General features: G+C 40.6%; 3 protein-coding genes across 5 annotated transcripts; 2 read left to right on the top strand and 1 right to left on the bottom strand.

The window, feature by feature from the left end:
* The first annotated feature begins 824 nt into the window (after nt 1–824).
* Nucleotides 825–6,142, top strand: rnf185 (ring finger protein 185). 3 transcript variants are annotated; one of them, XM_063478569.1, is made up of 7 exons: nt 825–882; nt 1,119–1,387; nt 3,008–3,026; nt 3,145–3,257; nt 3,347–3,401; nt 4,667–4,784; nt 4,865–6,142. In XM_063478569.1, exons 2-7 carry the CDS (start codon nt 1,224–1,226, stop codon nt 4,963–4,965), a joined length of 570 nt encoding a protein of 189 aa, XP_063334639.1. In that variant the 5' UTR covers nt 825–882; nt 1,119–1,223; the 3' UTR covers nt 4,966–6,142. The 3 variants fall into 3 exon arrangements, with proteins under 3 accessions (XP_063334639.1, XP_063334640.1, XP_063334638.1); XM_063478570.2 differs by having other exon boundaries at nt 4,868–6,142; XM_063478568.1 differs by lacking the exon at nt 825–882 and having other exon boundaries at nt 898–1,387.
* Nucleotides 6,143–6,229: 87 nt separating this feature from the next.
* LOC134630847 (uncharacterized) lies at nt 6,230–9,547 on the bottom strand. The gene is made up of 2 exons (XM_063478567.1): nt 9,363–9,547; nt 6,230–6,947 (listed from the first exon to the last, which is right to left on the bottom strand). The coding sequence occupies exons 1-2, from the start codon at nt 9,490–9,492 to the stop codon at nt 6,235–6,237; spliced, it is 843 nt and encodes a 280-aa protein (XP_063334637.1). The 5' UTR covers nt 9,493–9,547; the 3' UTR covers nt 6,230–6,234.
* Nucleotides 9,548–15,763: 6,216 nt separating this feature from the next.
* On the top strand, nt 15,764–16,625 carry LOC134631706 (homeobox protein goosecoid-2). The gene is made up of 3 exons (XM_063480264.1): nt 15,764–16,092; nt 16,174–16,406; nt 16,545–16,625. The coding sequence occupies exons 1-3, from the start codon at nt 15,876–15,878 to the stop codon at nt 16,623–16,625; spliced, it is 531 nt and encodes a 176-aa protein (XP_063336334.1). The 5' UTR covers nt 15,764–15,875.
* Nucleotides 16,626–17,239: the final 614 nt, after the last annotated feature.

Here is a 17,239-nt window from a genome sequence, read left to right on the forward strand (position 1 = left end):
AAGTCCAGACGCTTTTCTTTCCAAGCTACTTCGACTTACATTTCAAAGTACAGTCAAGGAAGTCTGCTCTAAATTACTGTATTACTTCTATTTGTACTTTTAATTAATAAATATTAAGTTCACCTGTATTCATTTTTTCCAGTAAAAATCAAACTATCACCTGACTTTGAAGTTCCTGCAGATTATTTTTCTTTGTAGATAGTTTTTACCTCTGCCAAGGAGGTTATGTCTTTGGTAGCGGTTGTGTGCGTGCGTGTCATTCAGTTCATTCAAGAGCTCGAATTTTTTTTTATTAATTCTGATCAAACTTTGTAGGGGTCCAGAGTGAGGTCATGTTAACTATCCATTAAAATTTGGCTTTCATCCACTAGGGTCTTCAAGGTCAAGCAAATTATTTATTGGTCAAAAATTGATAAAATGCCCTTTAACTTACAAACTATGATTCTTACATGTGTGATGTATATAGAGAGTACTGCATGAAGATTTTAAATATCAGGTCACATTTGAACTCTGACTTCTCCTTCAAGGTCTATAGACTGATTTGAAGGTCAAAGTGATAATAATGCCATATGGAGCTATTTGCTGTTTTTTACTGCCATTGTGTGTTGATTGACAACATAGGCATGCAGCAAATGATATATGGGGATTTTAAATATCACGTTACTTTAGACCTCTGACCTCTTCTTCACAGTTAAATGAGACCAAACTTTCACAAAATGTCCTTCATCTTTAAAGCTCTGCTTAAAAGTGGTGGAACCTTTTGTCAGGTTCACCTGGAAGGCCAAACTGAGGGCCACAAAATCCCACGTATTCAGTCTTAGCCACGCCCCCTCCAGGGATCTACTACCGGTTAAGTTGCGTTGCTGAAAGTGTGATGCAAAGGTCTGTAAGGCTATTTTCTAGACTCCTCACAACAAATTATGAGTGTCACTCACCATCGAATCATTTTCTGAGTGACACCGTTTAACATCTGTCGCTCAGCTGTTGGTTAATCTCTGTGAAACTGTCGTTTTGTGCTTAGTTTTCCTTGTTTGCTAACGTTAGCGTAAATGTTCGACATGGACGTTTCTTCCAGCAGGGTATTTTTGTTTGTTTTCACTCCTTTCTTCTCTCGTTAGCTCCACTTCCTGGCCACTGGACCTCTTTATGTGTATGTATTGAGACCCCGGGTGCCATTGTAGTCACCCCAGCTACTTGTTTAGAGGATTTAAGTTGTGTGACAAATGGCCAACGCTGGTCCTCCGACTCCGGGCGTTGAAAACGCAAGTCCCGGATCCAGTAGCTCGGCCGCCGCTGACAGTGGCAACCAGGACAGCACCTTTGAATGTAACATATGCCTGGACACCGCCAAGGACGCCGTGATTAGTTTATGTGGACACCTCTTCTGGTAAGAAGCGTGCTGCTGTCTGTGACACATGTTTATATTTTTAATTGTGAGCCAGAGGTGAGTCGGGGACACATCAGCATAGCTCCTAAAGACCAATATCAGTTTGTAACTGGCAAACATGACGAGATCGTTTCCAAGCATGCATAACTTATCACATAATATTTAGCATTTACGTTCAGTGTTTGCAAAGTTTTGGTAGAAGTTAATAGTAGTAGTTAATATTGCCTGTTTATTAGTAAATTGTGAGGCAGGTCCTACAAAGTTTCAGATGTGCAGTGTTACATCCAACATGTAAACAGGGATGGTTTGAGTTTACTTCCACTTCTGAGCCTCTGCGAATGTAATACAGGCCAACCTCGGTCCACACAGAATAGCCAAGGGGTGTGCTATAAAGTGAAGTGTCTCAGATGTGGCTCGATCACTTTGGTAACTTACGCTGAACACACAGCCTGGTTCATAACAGGTTATATTCAGAGTTTTGCTTTAAATAAGTATCACATTTGCCCTAATTCTGGTCCTTTACCTTACTAACACTGCCAAATGAAGCAAACCATGCATCATGCATTCAGTTGGTGAAACATGTGCTTTGATTCTTAGTTCTTATTAGTTGCCAAGCCTGTTTTAGAAAATTAATCAGTGTATTTGTGGGCTATTAAGTGGCTTTACAGTGTGTGAAGTTTCTCTCTGATATGAGACGGGGAGGAGGCACAAACCGAGCCCTGGGGGTTCACAAGCTCGTGCACTCCCACGACTATTAGGACGGTTGAGCCAGGGTTGGCCGTTGTTATGAAATCTGTGCAAAATCAAATATGCATGGTGACCTCCTAAAAAACAGGAGCAGTCAGAAGGACATTTTATTTGTAAGCTCTTTATCACAGAGAAAATTAAATCAGTCAAATGTATTTCCCTTTGATTAGGCCACAAACTGAGTGATTACCAGATCTTCTTCATGAGGCTTTGTGACACTGACCTGACCTGACAACACCAAGGGCTCTGAAAGCAATGTGCAGCTGTCCTGTCACAAATAAGCAGCAGCTCCAGGAGTGCTAAAAGAAATAAATCAACTTATGAATTCACAACAACTCTGTCACCTGACATTTTTGCAGCTCCAGCGTTCCTTTCTGCAGTTTTATTATGTTTGATATATCTTTATTCCTGTAGTATACACAGTGTACCTGTTGTGTACACAGACAGCTGGAGACCCGCTGGTTGAGTGGTCGTTCCTGTTATACTACTTTGAAGTCTGCCACCTGGAATGCCTGTGTAGTTGGTGCACTGGGGTGTAAATTCTCACTGGATGAGTCTTTTGTGGTCACAAAAAATACCCAAGCATGCAGGTGTCTGCACAGACCCCCAGGCTCTCGCCGTCTGATGATGAACTTTACATTACTAGGATCCAAGCAAACCCCAGCAGACTTACAGACACAGAAAGCATAATCCCGGCCTAAAGCAAAGAAAGCCTGCCCATGTTGAACTTGCTTTGTAGTACACCCCTTCTGGGCAAAATTAAGTTAAATTGCAAATTTAAGTTCCTGCTTTGTGACTCATAGGTGCTCAAGGACATTTAATATCTAACTAATCATGCTTCTCCCATCTTCATTTGCATCTCCTCCTGATTAGCTGGCCTTGTTTGCATCAGGTAAGCTGAAACCGTTGTTTCCTCTTGTTTTTGCACTCAACCAGAAGCAGCACATCGTTACAGATAAAGGAAGCAATTAGCTTCTTCACATTTTTTTTTTTTTTTTGTAATTTCGTAGTGGCTGGAGACTCGACCCAACAGACAAGTGTGTCCAGTATGCAAAGCTGGTATCAGCCGAGATAAAGTAATCCCCATATATGGGCGCGGAAGTACAGGTCAACAGGATCCAAGGTGGGTAAAATTGGTGACTGTGATAATTAGATAGTATTAAATATTAGTGATTTGGAGTCATTTTGGGTAATTCTGGTTATGTTTTACAGAGAAAAAACACCCCCTCGACCACAAGGACAAAGGCCCGAGCCAGAAAACCGTGGGGTGAGTACTATAGATCAGTATACAGGGCTCTAGAGTGCGACCAATTTGGTCGCAAATGCAAAGTGTACTTCAAGAACAGTTTCCCATCTCAAATCTGTTTTCTGTATTATTCATTCGCTTATTATTACCCACCAGTCTACCGTTGTTTATAGCGCTGTCGGCTGCTGTCTGTCAAGAAAGCCTAATTTCTGCTGTTCAATACTGAAGAAGTTTATACTTTTTAAAATTATGCAAAATTGCAGAATATTTTTAAGGTTACCTGTTATAAAAAGCCAGGCCAGGAAAATCTTCATGTTTTTCTGTGTTTTATTCCCAGTTACTTTGACACAAAGGCATCTGGTGTGATGCTTACACACCACACAGAAAAGATCAAAAGAACGATTGATAATCTTAAGGCCTGATCCGTCTGAAATTCATAGCCAGTGCTCTGACACGGAGCCATCAATCTCTGAACACTGAAAAAGCACAGTGTACCCAGGAAACACATTATATGCTGCGATAAATGCACTGCCCAAGTGTCCCCTCTCCCCACTGCCTTTCAGCAGCAGGCAGCAGCAAACAGGTAAAACTGCAGTGTTAAGTGATGCAGTTGAAAAATTAGCTTGGGTCCAATTCTGTACAGAAAAGGAACATTCATTTGCTTCTTCTTCTTATTATTATTTTTTTGAATCTAAAATTGAACCCCTCTGTTGGCTTCTCCAGTAGATTTATTGCTTAAGGAAGCCCTTCATTCCTGAACTGATTCCTCCCTCCACCTGCTCATTGTGTTAATGGCGCTAGCTAGGATGAATACCAAGAGTGCTACTAGATAAGCTATGTTACAAAAAGTTAGGCACACCAGTGCAACCGCGGCAAAAAGCGGCAAAAAGTTAGTCTAGAGCCCTGGTATATTTTTATTATCATCCTGAAGTATTCCAAATTTTAAGCTTTTTTTTTTTTTTTTTTTTTTTTTTTTAAATTTAGACATAGTGTAGTGTTTTATAGCCCCGTAAGCTGCCCAGTAACATTATGAATTCATGATGAAACCATTGCATACAGTGATGTAGGTTTGCTGTATCCATTAACAGACTGACATTCCCCACCGGGATCTGTTAGATAATAAGTGTGGAGAGCCAGCACGTCTCCAGAGAATGATATCATTTGGCACTTGCTGTTGCGTCAAGTCTCACTTGCTGTATATTAAACTGTACCTCAGATATTACAAAGACACGTCTGCTCATTAAGGCAACTCAGACTTTCGTAAATTTTGATGATACGTATTACAGGGTTTTCAGGGATTTGGCTTTGGAGATGGAGGCTTCCAAATGTCGTTTGGGATTGGTGCCTTTCCGTTTGGTATTTTTGCAACAGCTTTTAACATCAATGATGGAAGACCTCCTCCAGGTATTTGTTTGTCACACATCACTATGACCGCTCCAAGCATTTAGCATGTCAAATAACCTCCTGTTAAACAATTTCCCAAGCAGCGGCTCCGGGGACACCGCAACACATGGACGAGCAGTTTCTGTCTCGACTCTTCCTCTTTGTGGCTCTCGTGATCATGTTTTGGCTGCTAATTGCATAAAACTCAAGAGATCTGACACATCTGTGATTCTGCTTTCATACTTTTTTCCCCCTTCTAGCAATAAATGTGATTATACATAAACAAATGACACATAACTGAAATGTTGTCACTTTCATGCTATAAATAATAAAAAGAAAAAAGTAAAATGATCCTACTTACAAACGCAGTTCAAAGTTTGATACAGACATTCTTTAGGGACTGATGAGTGAAACGTACCGTGTTTAAATTTATTGAAGTGTATGTTGTTATTGTTGCCATCTAAATCTAAAGATCTCCAGATTATTTGGAATTGTATTTTATTTTTTTTCCTGGATCTGGTCACCAAAACAAGGTCAACCTCAATGCTGATCATTTGTTGCAAAAAAAAGGAAAGTTTTCAGAAACCCCGAAGTTTCATCACACAATTAGTGGTTTAGTCTTGCAAGTGATGGCGACATAGTGTATGGGTCTACAGCCAGAAAGAGAAAACGGATCTTTATTCTGCATGGAAAGCATGCTGGGAAAAGACAAGAAAAAACAGTTTGCCAAACAGGACTTTTGGATTGATGCACTTTGCAGTTAAAGTTATTTGGCTACAGTAACAATGAGCGTGTCCTTTGGGACATTGGGACATACTTTGGGGATCCAGTGACTATTTTAACTGAGTTTTGCAACATAAAAAAATTACTTAAATGTAATCTGAAGCTGTTGAACTGTGTGTCGACCTTTACAGATGGTAGTGACCTTTAAAAAAAAAAAAAAAAAAAACAAATCTGTCCAGGAACTGCTCGAAATGAAATTACCTGATCAGAGCATAAATCCCACTAAATAGCTGTGGGTGACTTCAAATGGACACTTTTTCAGAATACAAGAATCTTTATTTTAGATTTAAAAAGAAGCATGTAAGCAGAAAGAGTCATTCATTAAACAGTGTTCACCTGCGCATTTATTCTCATCAGTTTACTGTATGCAATTGTAATTAAATGTAAAATACTGTAATTATTACAGAGTAAAAATGAAGACTGGTTGACTAAGAAACAGTTTTTTCTAAATATGTTTGAAATCTATTGATAATAAAGTTATGTAAATAAAGATTAACTGTCTGTTTATGGTGTAAATCTAATGACTTCATTGCCTCTAAGTCTTTATTGCCTAATAAATACACTAATCAGGGGGAAACAAACTACTTCACATAAAAATTTCTTCAATATCTACCACTTTTACTAATTCTGTGGCAGAGGTTTATGTAAAAGAAATACAATAAAGTATTTTTTAAAAGTTTAAATGTAATCAGTGCTGTGTTTCTGTCTCCACCTTCTTTTCTTGAGACTCTGAATGTGTAACGTTGAACTCTGCCTCGTACATAATCTGCTGGATCTTTATTTTCGTCTCGCACCTCTTCTGTGGAGCGAGTCTCTTCAGAGCGGGAACAAAGCTCAGCAGGAACAGTTCATCCTCGTCCCGCGGCTTAGTGGGAAAAGAGGGGACATTGTCTTTGACCAACCATTTTGTTGGCATGGGCATACTTTGGGAGGAAGGTGCAGACGGCGGCTCTTGGGCCGGTTTCCGTTTCTGTCCCGTAACGCCAGTGACAGGTGAGACCTGTGGGGGTGATGGTATCTTGGCCAGAACGGCCAGCTGAGCCACCTGTGTGTCCTGAGTCGCTGGAGGAAGCTGCGTTACAAATGTCACCTGTGGTTTGAGGTCGGGCAGACTCGCGGGGACCTTTACAGCACTCTGTGGTGTTTTGATTGCCTCTGACAAAGCGGTTTCTCCATCCACGTTGCTAGAGTCTTCAGGGTTGTCGTGGTCCTCATCATTGTTGGCAGAGATGTCCTGCAGTCCACTTCGTGACCCAGTGAACGGCGCGATGAAGTTCATAAGTTGTCTGTATTTCCATTTGCTTTGAATGTTTTCTCCCTGCTTCTTGCTTTTAAGCTCCATTCGGACCTCCTTCAGGTACCTGTCTCTCATGTTCTTCCATCTTCTTTTGCACTCCTCAGCTTGAAAAGTAGAACATCAGAACGTAAGAAGCAAGAAGCCACAGGATCATTTCAAACAATCACGAAATGTCCCAATACTCTATTGTAGGGCACCAGCTATTGATTATTTAAGTAATCGAGTAGTCTATTAATTATATCGATTAATCAGATAAGAAAAACTTTGCCTTATTAATGAGCAATAATAAATATTCAGAAGAGAAAAAACAATGGTCTTTCGAAATGAACTGCTCATTGCTGTCCATTTTAGAAATATTTAAAAACTGAATACAACATCTGTCAAATAAAACAACAAACCTTTAATTGTATTTACATGTAATACAGTGTTTCTGTTTAAAACTGGGGGCAGTGTGGGGTTAATGTTGTCAAACTTTTTATTCACATGCTCCTAAATCTGTTTGCATTGCAGGTCTATTCTTAGCTGCAAATGTGGGTGAAATGCTCGCGTTTACATCATTTAGCCCATCTGCGTGCTACAAAGCCGTGCCTTAATAACTGTCGAGAAGTTTTTATAATCAAATTATTCACTGAAATGATGCAGACCTACTGTATTGAACTGATTTTTCCCCTCCCCATCTCTAGAGTAAAGTCTACCACTGGTAGGGAACTGACTTGATCAGTCAAGTCATTTTGCATCGAGGGGCACATACAGCCCACTTTGATCTTAAGTGGCCCAGTGAAACTATTTTTGTCAGTGTAAAGACATTTAATTGCACATTTAATCCTTAAGATATCTTACTATGAAATAAAGAAGTGTCATTTCAACACCACATTTCAGTTTTTCAACATGATAAATGTGTATAAAAAAAAAAGTTTTGGCAGTTTTTCTCAATTCATGAAAATTTTGTTTTAACCAACATTTTTATAGTAGACAGTAAAAAACAGGACCTTTTCTGTCATTTAATTCATTATCTGCTTTAATGTAGCATGAATGGCTGTGAGGGAGCTCTTTATCAGCAAAGGTGCTTAAAGTATGCCCTCCCTCATATTTTTCAAAGCCATTCAGCAGGTCAGATTGGAGTGCTTACCCCAAGCCTTGTATTTGACACTACTGATCATTAATGATGTTTCATTAACAATTGGTCCCCTTTGAGCTTCAAATTAAATAACTCCTGATGGCACAGATTCAACAACATATAGTGAACTCATTGCCATGATCAGGAAACCACTTTGAGATGATTTGAGCTTTATGGTGTGGTGTGTTATCCCACATCCATCAGAACACTGTGGTCAAGGGATGGTCATGTTCACCAACGATACTCAGGTAGGCTGTGCCATGTAACCGTTGCTCAGGTGATACTAAGGAGCTCAAAGTGCACCAAGAAAACATCTCCCACCTCATTACAGCACCATCAGCCTGAAGTGTTGGTACAAGGTGGCATGGATCCATACTTTCATGTCTGTACCTAACAACACTGGTGAGTGTGTGTTTTTATACTAGACCAGAGTTTTACCTGGCCCAGAAATGGCCTTTTTAGGTGGTTTGTTGTTGTTGTTTTGTTTTTATATCCATGCTTAGTTCTGCTTTTATTTAAGACAGTGAACCTGAAGTAACAAATTTACAGCCATTTAATAAACAAAAGGAATTATATTTATCTCATGCGGTTTAGTCTAGGGAAGGGCCAAATGTCTCACCAGGCACGCCAGGTTAACTCTTTGCCTCTTATTTCTTTCTTCTTCCTTTTTAAATTTTGTATTCTTTACTTTTGAGTGATTTTCCATGTCTGTCACTTTGCTGCTGGAACACCTGAATTTGCCCAATGAGGGACAATAAAGGACGTTTCTAACCTATTCTTTTTTTCTTCTTTTTTTTTAGAATTTTTCTTTATAAAGAAAAGTGACGCGCTTTGACGATACTTTCATCTCTTTGTATAATTTTTATTTGTGCTCCTTTTTCCTTGCCAAGTCTGGAGGTCATGAGTTCACCCTTGGCCCCGTAGCAGTGCACCTGCTTGTATTTGAGGCTGGGGGCTCTCCCTGCCCACGAGCTTTCGAAAGAGCCGCGTGCCTTTAATGCAAAGGCACGCGGCTCTACGACTCCGTACCGGAGCGCAGGTATCTTCTTTCCTCCGCCGCGCGGTGCTGAGCACGCGGCGGGGAGCGCGGAGGAGCGGGACCGTGCGGTTCGGTGCAGCGCGGCCTGCGCACCTCGGGCCCACGACGGCGGCGTGCGAGCGAGCCGCGACCGCTACCGCTAGCACGGTGCGCGCGACTGCATCCACACCGCAGGTCAGCGGTGCAGAGAAACGCGAAAAACACTGCAGATGCCCCCAGACCAGTGTGAGAAACAGCCGCAGCTCTCAGAAAAGCGCAGTTAACATTTCGCGTCCTTTCAGCCCTCCGCGCCGAAAACAGCTGAACAAATAATAACTGCCATTAAAGTTGTAGCGAACAGAAAAAAACAAGCGGCACACTCACTCGGAAGTCCCAGCTCCATGCTGATGCTTCTCCAGGCATTTGTCCGACTTTCCGTGCAGCGGTAATTCGGCAGTGTAACGTTGTAAAGCTCCGGGTAATTAAATACAGCCAATATTAACTTATCGTCCATTTTGCCCCAGCGTCGTCTGTGCTGCGCGGACGCGGAAGCGGCAGTCTTCTCCCGCCTTTTCCGCCCAGCAGCTGCTGCCAGCGCGTGTTATCGCGAGTGGCGGGCCGCCTGCCGCGCCGTGCCGCTCTGCTGTCAACACTGCAGGCTTCCGCCACACGGGGGCGCACGTCACCTGTCAGCCCTGAACTATTGAGCGGGGAAGCTTAAATATGTATGCTTAATAATAACAATAATAAATTTCAAAAAATGTGTCTTTCTTTTTGAAACCTCTTTTTAAATATAAACTTTTGTCAGAAAGTCTGTTATTTGAATTTTTTATGATTATTGTACAGCTTTAATGTCTTGTGACATAGGATGCTTTGAAGGGAGCCATTGAGTTTTCTTCCTGTTAGAGATGTTACAGAATAGTAGCTGTTGCAGTTTACCAGTGTCATCTTTGTCACATTTCTTTATTTTCATTAAAAAAAAAATCTATTATTATTATTATCATTATTATTATTATTACTTGGTTAATGTGTATTATAACAATATCAAAGCTGGCACATTGGGAGAAAAGTCTCAAAGAAAAAAGAAAAGGGGAGAAAATATAATAAAATGATAGAACATAATTAGAAAAGCACAACACCTGGAAGAGAAAAATATGCAAAACCACAGATACGCAAATCAACAATCTAGTTAAGACAGTTTACCACATGCAGACTAGCTCTAGTATTCAGAAGTCAACACTGCAGGGCACACACTTTTCTAAAGTGGCTATGAAGAAAGCACAAAAGACTGCCATTGTGGGTCAAGTGCATGTTAACATTCACCACTTTTCCTGCACCTAAACGGCGCCCAAGAGAGGAAATGTTGAGACAGTACAAAGCAACAAGCTACTTCCACAAAGAAAAGAAAATGCAGTTACAATAAAGGCAGGAAAGATGCCGGCTGAAGCTGTGGGAAGGCAGTCCTTGGAGCTTTTGTTAGCTTCATTTCTGGCTTACAATGTTTACCTAGAACGTAGCTGGAAAAGTTGCATTCAAATATACTGTAAAATTGTACATGTAGGATTTATGTGTATTTATGTTTTAAGTCATACATACCCGGATTTCAGATTAGCGTGGGAGCTTAGAAGTGCCCTTTGTTTAGTTTGTTGGGAGCTAATCACCTAATATTTTATTCATTAAAGACACATTTCATTCATTATTTAATGATGTACTTACTTAAGTTATTTTGGCACCCTAGGCTTTCCGTAATGTCATCACCATACTGAGGCATCTCTACAGGTTAACCTGTGATTGGGGGTCTCAAGTAGACTTTGTTTCATTTTAAGGAGTCAAAAGTCAAAAAGGTAAGGAAACCATGGCATATAACCTACAGGATTTCTGCATTTATTACTGAACGTTGTCAGATCTTCATCTAAGTCACAGTTATAGACAAACACAGTCAATAATGCACTCAGTGCTTTTATTTTCATGTCTTTATTGAGTACACGAGTAATCAATTAAGGTGCAGGGCTAAAAAAAAAAAATTAAGTGAACCAAAACCCCTGTGCTACAGATTTCTCCAACTGCTGAAGTCAAGTGTCCCAAATGTAAGAGGTGAAACTGGAAGCGTGGGCTGGAGGGGCGTCCCTCCCCCTACATGAACGCACACAGAGTATGATTAAATTCAAAGTGCACATCTAACACAACAGCTTTCACAGGTCCTCAGAAGTGACTGGAAAAAGCTTGAAAAGGCCTTTTAAGGGCCTGTGTCGATCAATCAGCAGTGAAGTGTGCACTCCTTTAAAAAAAAAAAAAAATTTAAAAAGGTGATAAAGAGCAGAACATCTACACAAACCTCTTGAAGTCTTTGTTTATGTGTGCATTTGAGCTGTCAGTGAAATGAAATGAAAATGATACAAATCTCATCTTTAATTTGTTTAACCCTAGAACACTATCGCTGGGTGATTTTCACCCGAGCAAATACATTTACATGATTTCTCTCTCGTGCAGCTGTTAGTGTGTCGAGGAGATTGTACCTTCACCAGGGAAGTCTCAAATGTCCCAGGAATGGGTGTATCAAAGACCAGCTTTCCAGCGTCATTTTTTTTTTTTTTTTAGGAATTTTTTGTTCTTGAATTCCAGATTTTTCTGTAATTTTGGAGCATTATTTTAGCATCCCCCCATGACACTTTTTTCATTTTGTTAGACATGGCACAGTTGAAAGTAAAAGCTGACCTCTCTGATTTGTCATGTGTTTGATATATTTTGATGACAAGTACTTTTTGTTGGTCATATTATATCGGGTAAAAATCACCCGGCATTAGTGATTGTGTTACTATTTATAGCGATAGTGTTCTAGGGTTAATGTGTTTTTTGTCTGTTTAGCTGTTATTTATTTTTTGGAAAATGAATAAAATTGAAAATATGAGTGTGAAGAGGAAGAGAGGCTCTATAACCTGAGCTGCAGAATGAAAAAAGCATACCAAAAAAAGAAATTGCACAATTTTTCCCTGTTACTCCCATTTTGATTCCATCTTTTTCTTGCAAGCTCAGTCTTGCAGCATGATTTTGAAGTAAAACAAGCTAAACACCAGATCCCACTTCAGGTCCTTGGGGGGATATAATATATTAAAAACACACACACACACACACACACACACACACACACACACACACACACACACACACACACACACACACAATAAAGAAAAACATTGTGCAATGCAATTTAAAAAATACTTTATACAACAATGGGGTGGTACTCCAGATTCCTCCTCCCTGTTGGTGCATTATGTCTACAGTTTTTTTTCTGCACAAGTTCAGGAGGGAACAGAATAGGAGGGTGTGATCCCCCGGTCACCCTGATTCAATCTCTGTTTCTGCAGGAGGTATCGGGCCTGGGTCCAAACACCAAGCACCAAGCAGAGAAGCTGAGCATTTTCACACGTCAGCGTTCTGCTGCCTTGCACAGCTCCCTGCTCGTTTATCAACAGTCCGTGTGTGGGTGTATTTATAATCCAGTGTCTCCTGTCTGATGTGCACTGATTTGATTTGTGTCCTTTAATCTTCTCATTTTTTCCGCCCACGCGCTTTCTGTCTGAATAGCCATTTAAAATATAAGATCGTGACACGTAACCCTAAAGAGCGCACACACTCAAAAGCATCCAAGCAAATCAACATTCTGTGTGGCAACTAATATTTTCCAGGCTCTGTCTTCCAAATGCAGTGTCACACTACAAAAAAGGCAGAGAAGTTATTATAATGATTACAGTGTCTCATTCAGCCTCCGCCTCATTTAGTTTATTTATTCAGTCTTCTCATAAAACACAGACAGTGTCTTCTTCTTCTCTTCTTTCAGCTGCTCCCTTTAGGGTTCATCTGCCTTTTCCTCCTGCCTGGCAGCTCCATCTTCAAAACCCTTTGTCCTTTACATCCACTATCTCTCCTCTCCAAATGTCCAAACCATCTCAACCTTGCCTCTATAACTCCCACTGACAATCTTAGCATCCAGCTCTTCCACCTTCAGATCCACCTCCTGTCTTATTGTTAGTGCCATCGTCTCCGAACCATACATCACAGCAGGTCTCACTGTCGTCTAGTCATCCTCTCATTATTGCTGTTATCCTTCCATCACAAATCACCCCTGACACTCGTCTCCTCTCAGTCCACCCTCCTGCGCTCTCTTCTTCACCTCTGTTGTGCTCTGTCCACTGGTTTGGATGACTGAGCCCAGGTACAGCCTGATATTTCACCTTCACTACCTCTCTTCCTTGCATCTTCACTGTTACACCCATCTTCCTCTCACTGACACACATATTCTGTTTTGCTTCTTCACCTTCACTCTCTTCACTTTTTTGTGTATTTCCATCTCTGTCCTTAATCACCCTGACCATCAGTTCAATCTCTCACGAGTCCTTTTCTTCTTCCTTAGCGTCCAGCCTCAAATATAACTCATTAAAAGCCTTTTTCTTGTCTCTTTGCTACTATACGCCTAGCCTCCTGGTACCCCTGCCTCCTCTCTTCATCTCTTCGATTATCCCACTTTTTCTTTGCCAACTCCTTCCTTTAAATACTTTCCTGTATTTTCACAACCAAGTCTCTTGCTTTTCTGCCCAGAGGATACAACAAAATCCTTCTTGCCAGTTTCCTTCAGCACTTTAACAGTTATCTGTTATCTGCACAACATTCTACTTTTTTCAACCTCCACTATTTAATCCTTGCCTCTGCCTTCACTCGCTTCCTCTTGTTGATTTCCAAAGCAAGCCATCCTACAGACTACTATCTGATGCTGTGTAGATACATCCTCCCCAGACTTGCACCTTCTGCACTGGAGATAGTCAACCTGTCCACCTGTGTATCCTGTTCCACTCTGTGTCACTCCTCACAGCCTTTTTGCATCTACCTTTCTTCTTTCAATCACATGAGCCATATCGCCCTTTCCCAGTCATACTCTCCACATTTAAAGATTATACTGTCAGCTCCACACACCTGCGTTTCCTTATTTGCCTACTTTGTTTTGAGGAAACAGTTGCATAGCTTCCCTCGTCACTCCCCATGGTGGTCTTTTCTAACTATTCAATACTGAAACCTTATTGATCCAAATGAATTGAAAAAGGGTTTTACACCAGATGCTTTCTGACAACAACCTCATCATTTATCCGGGCTTGGGAGCTGCACAAGGAGTACACTGGCATGCCCTGTCATTTTAAATTAAACCCCCATAATACAACACAGTAAGAAATCGAAGTATAAATGAGCCATAAGATGAAGATGCTCATTTTAAACATAGCCCAGTATGATATGAGTGATAGCAGATATGATCAATATGATCATCTGGGGCAAAAAGAAACCCCTGTTCACGAGGGGCAGCCAATCAAAAGAATGTTGACAGAGGTGCTGAGCCAAGGTCCATTTTAATGATTATGATTATGAAATGATTATTTTGAACAGTTATTCATTCACAACTACCTTATAATACCATACCAACATACTTTATTTATAAAGCACTTTTAAAAATGCATTGTACAATTTATGTGATATTCAATGTAATAAATTCCAGCATATCAAGAAAGATTTTTCCTTAAGACAAAGAGTTTTATACTATTTTTGAATCTCCTAAAAATGCAGAAAAGAATTCATCTGCCACCCATCGGCTGTGGTTCTTTTCTCTTTTACTCCTTGTACCAAATATTGCTTACAGCGATAAAATGGATCTTTATTGTTGTAATCCCCAGTAATGAATTTTGAACTGTTTGAACCAACATGGATATAGTACAATTCCTTCTATTGAGAACCACAATAACTGCAGATAGGGATCTCACTTTCTGCGCAAACTATACATCAACAATCTGGATGCTATTAAACCCGAGTGAAAAGGATGAGATGGTGTTTATTGTTATCTGTTTTCAAAAAGCGCTTATAAAGGGAGCTTAGGACAGATTGTGGAAATCCCTTAATTCTCTGGGAGGGGGGGAAAAAAAGGTGTATTGCCTTGTATGAAATCACAGGATTGTCGGGGTTGGAGGGGGTGGGGGGGTGGGGGGGGCTGAATTTAACCTGTAATAGCTTTACCTCAGCCGTGCACATTGTCAGAAAAGTCAGACTGAAAAGACTGCAGCACAAAGATAAGACACATGATGCACGATCGTGAATACAAACCACTGGGATGGATCCATTTCTCTGAATTTTCTCCCGCTGTGTGAAAACATACAGATCCATCAGTGTCACCATACATCACTGACACGGGCCAAATGAGTCACCCCGTCACCTGCAGCTCCCTAATCACTTTGTAATCACTTTAAGTGTGCATTGTTGTTGACAGTGTAGCCCCAGCTTGTGTAAATAAATATACCAATTTATGCAGGATCGTTTGTTGACAGAACAATATGTGGAAGCGACATTATGAAGTGAATTTGAAGAACTAATCCTCAGATTCAGCATACACAAGTCTGTGGCCACACCAAGAACGCTCATCTTTAAATCCAGGTTTCTAATACCAAGAAATCCCCTTTCCTCTAAAACCTTAACAATAAGGATCTTAGGAGCTCTCCACTTCTCATTTTATGCAGCGAAATCTGATTTCTTTTGAAGAAAGGAATGAGGCGAGATTAACTGAATCTGCCGTCCTCCCTAACCTCTTCACAAAACTGCCCAGATTAGCAAGGAATTAAGTTTCAACCGTTTTTATGTGTCTGGTCCATAGGGGGGATTATGGTTTTACTTCTTTTTTTCTTCTTTTTTTTTTGGCCTCCCAATTTCACTATAAGGGCTTGACACGCTGCTGTAGAGAGAAGAAGGAGAAGGAGAAGAGCAACTGAGGCTCGAAAAGTCCTCTGTGTGTGTGTCACAATATCCTGTGATCACCACTGCTTTTGAGCTTTCACTGGAACTTCTTTGGAGGTGGAAGGACTGATCAGGATGGAGAGGCAGAAGTTCCCCTTTACTATTGAGAACATCCTGAAGTATCCAAGCAGCAGTGGAGATAAACGGTCCTACGGAGCAAGTGGTCTTGGCTTTAAAGAGAAGACAGTGAGTCCTGCTGGAGGCCAAACAGAGGCGGTTCATCATGCCTGCCTGTGCTGCTGCTATTGCTCCCACTGTGCTGACATACTCCAGCCTGACTTCATCCACGAAGGTAGGACCACACCTTCTGCTTTTGTCTGTGGTTGAGCTTGATTCTGCTCCCCCAACCTTAAATCAGACCTCCTCCCTGCAGCTTGTCAGTACGGCTGGAACCCAGCAATCCTCTCAGATTCGTGCAGGCTGGGAGACACTCACAGGGAGGAGCAGTCACCCAGTCAACAGAGGCGAACCCGGCGTCACCGGACCATTTTCACAGAGGAACAGCTGGACGCACTGGAGGAGCTGTTCCTGCAGAACCAGTACCCAGATGTGAACACAAGAGAGAAACTCGCACAGCGCACTCACTTAAGAGAAGAGAGAGTGGAGGTAACACTGCAGCATCACATAATTGTTTTTATTAAATATGATGGTCTGCTAATAATGTAAATGTGAATAAAAACTACTGTAGATACTGAATTTAATAAAATGACAGCTCAACAATGTTGCCTCTTTTCTGTCAATCAGGTTTGGTTTAAAAACAGAAGAGCCAAGTGGAGACGTCAGAAAAGACTTTCATTTGTTGTGGGAAACACAGAAAAAAAGTAAAAAAAAAAAAAAAAAAAAAAAAAGAAAGAAAAGAAAGAAAGAAAGAAAAAAGAAAAAAAAGAAGAAGTTTGCATGGCTCTGTGTGATCCAATCAAAATAATTTGCATATACCTATATGTAACATATAATTCTTATATGTAACCATATATGTAAAATCCTGGCATGTATTGATACTATTACTGTAAGTAAAACCTTGAATTTGTAAATGGGTTGTTGTAGTTTGCACAGACTGTTAAAAAAAAACGTGTCCTTGAGAAAAAATACAGTTGTCGGGGGATTTTTTAAGAAAAGAAGAAATGCCTTTTTTGTGCCACCCATAGAAAACGCAGCTAACTTATTTATTTATTTATTTATTTTAAATTTGAATAGAATTTTAACGCCTTACTTTATCGATTTCTTTAGCATTTCTTTGTCAAACAAGCGGCCAGGGGGTCAGAACTAGCCCGCCAAAGAGTCCAACATGGCTCAGTGGATGGTTTGCTATATCTGAAAATTACAATGAAGTCATTAATATGTTTAGTATGTCTAATATCAATTTTCCCACAAAATGTTGTTCGTTTCTGGTGATGACAGGCATGAAAATGTTTCAAAAGTTTAAATCACTTCTGACTAAT

Source organism: Pelmatolapia mariae, linkage group LG7 (genome assembly GCF_036321145.2).
Source record: "Pelmatolapia mariae isolate MD_Pm_ZW linkage group LG7, Pm_UMD_F_2, whole genome shotgun sequence".
Lineage (NCBI taxonomy): Eukaryota > Metazoa > Chordata > Actinopteri > Cichliformes > Cichlidae > Pelmatolapia > Pelmatolapia mariae.

Coding starts and splice junctions, on each gene's coding strand:
- LOC134631706 (XM_063480264.1), top strand. CDS start 15,876: ATGGAGAGGCAGAAGTTCCCCTTTACTATTGAGAACATCCTGAAGTAT. Junction 16,093..16,173: donor GCCTGACTTCATCCACGAAG/GTAGGACCACAC, acceptor TCCTCCCTGCAG/CTTGTCAGTACGGCTGGAAC. Junction 16,407..16,544: donor TAAGAGAAGAGAGAGTGGAG/GTAACACTGCAG, acceptor TCTGTCAATCAG/GTTTGGTTTAAAAACAGAAG.
- LOC134630847 (XM_063478567.1), bottom strand. CDS start 9,492: ATGGACGATAAGTTAATATTGGCTGTATTTAATTACCCGGAGCTTTAC. Junction 6,948..9,362: donor CATGGAGCTGGGACTTCCGA/GTGAGTGTGCCG, acceptor CTACTTTTCAAG/CTGAGGAGTGCAAAAGAAGA.
- rnf185 (XM_063478569.1), top strand. CDS start 1,224: ATGGCCAACGCTGGTCCTCCGACTCCGGGCGTTGAAAACGCAAGTCCC. Junction 3,258..3,346: donor ACAGGTCAACAGGATCCAAG/GTGGGTAAAATT, acceptor TATGTTTTACAG/AGAAAAAACACCCCCTCGAC. Junction 3,402..4,666: donor CCGAGCCAGAAAACCGTGGG/GTGAGTACTATA, acceptor TACGTATTACAG/GGTTTTCAGGGATTTGGCTT.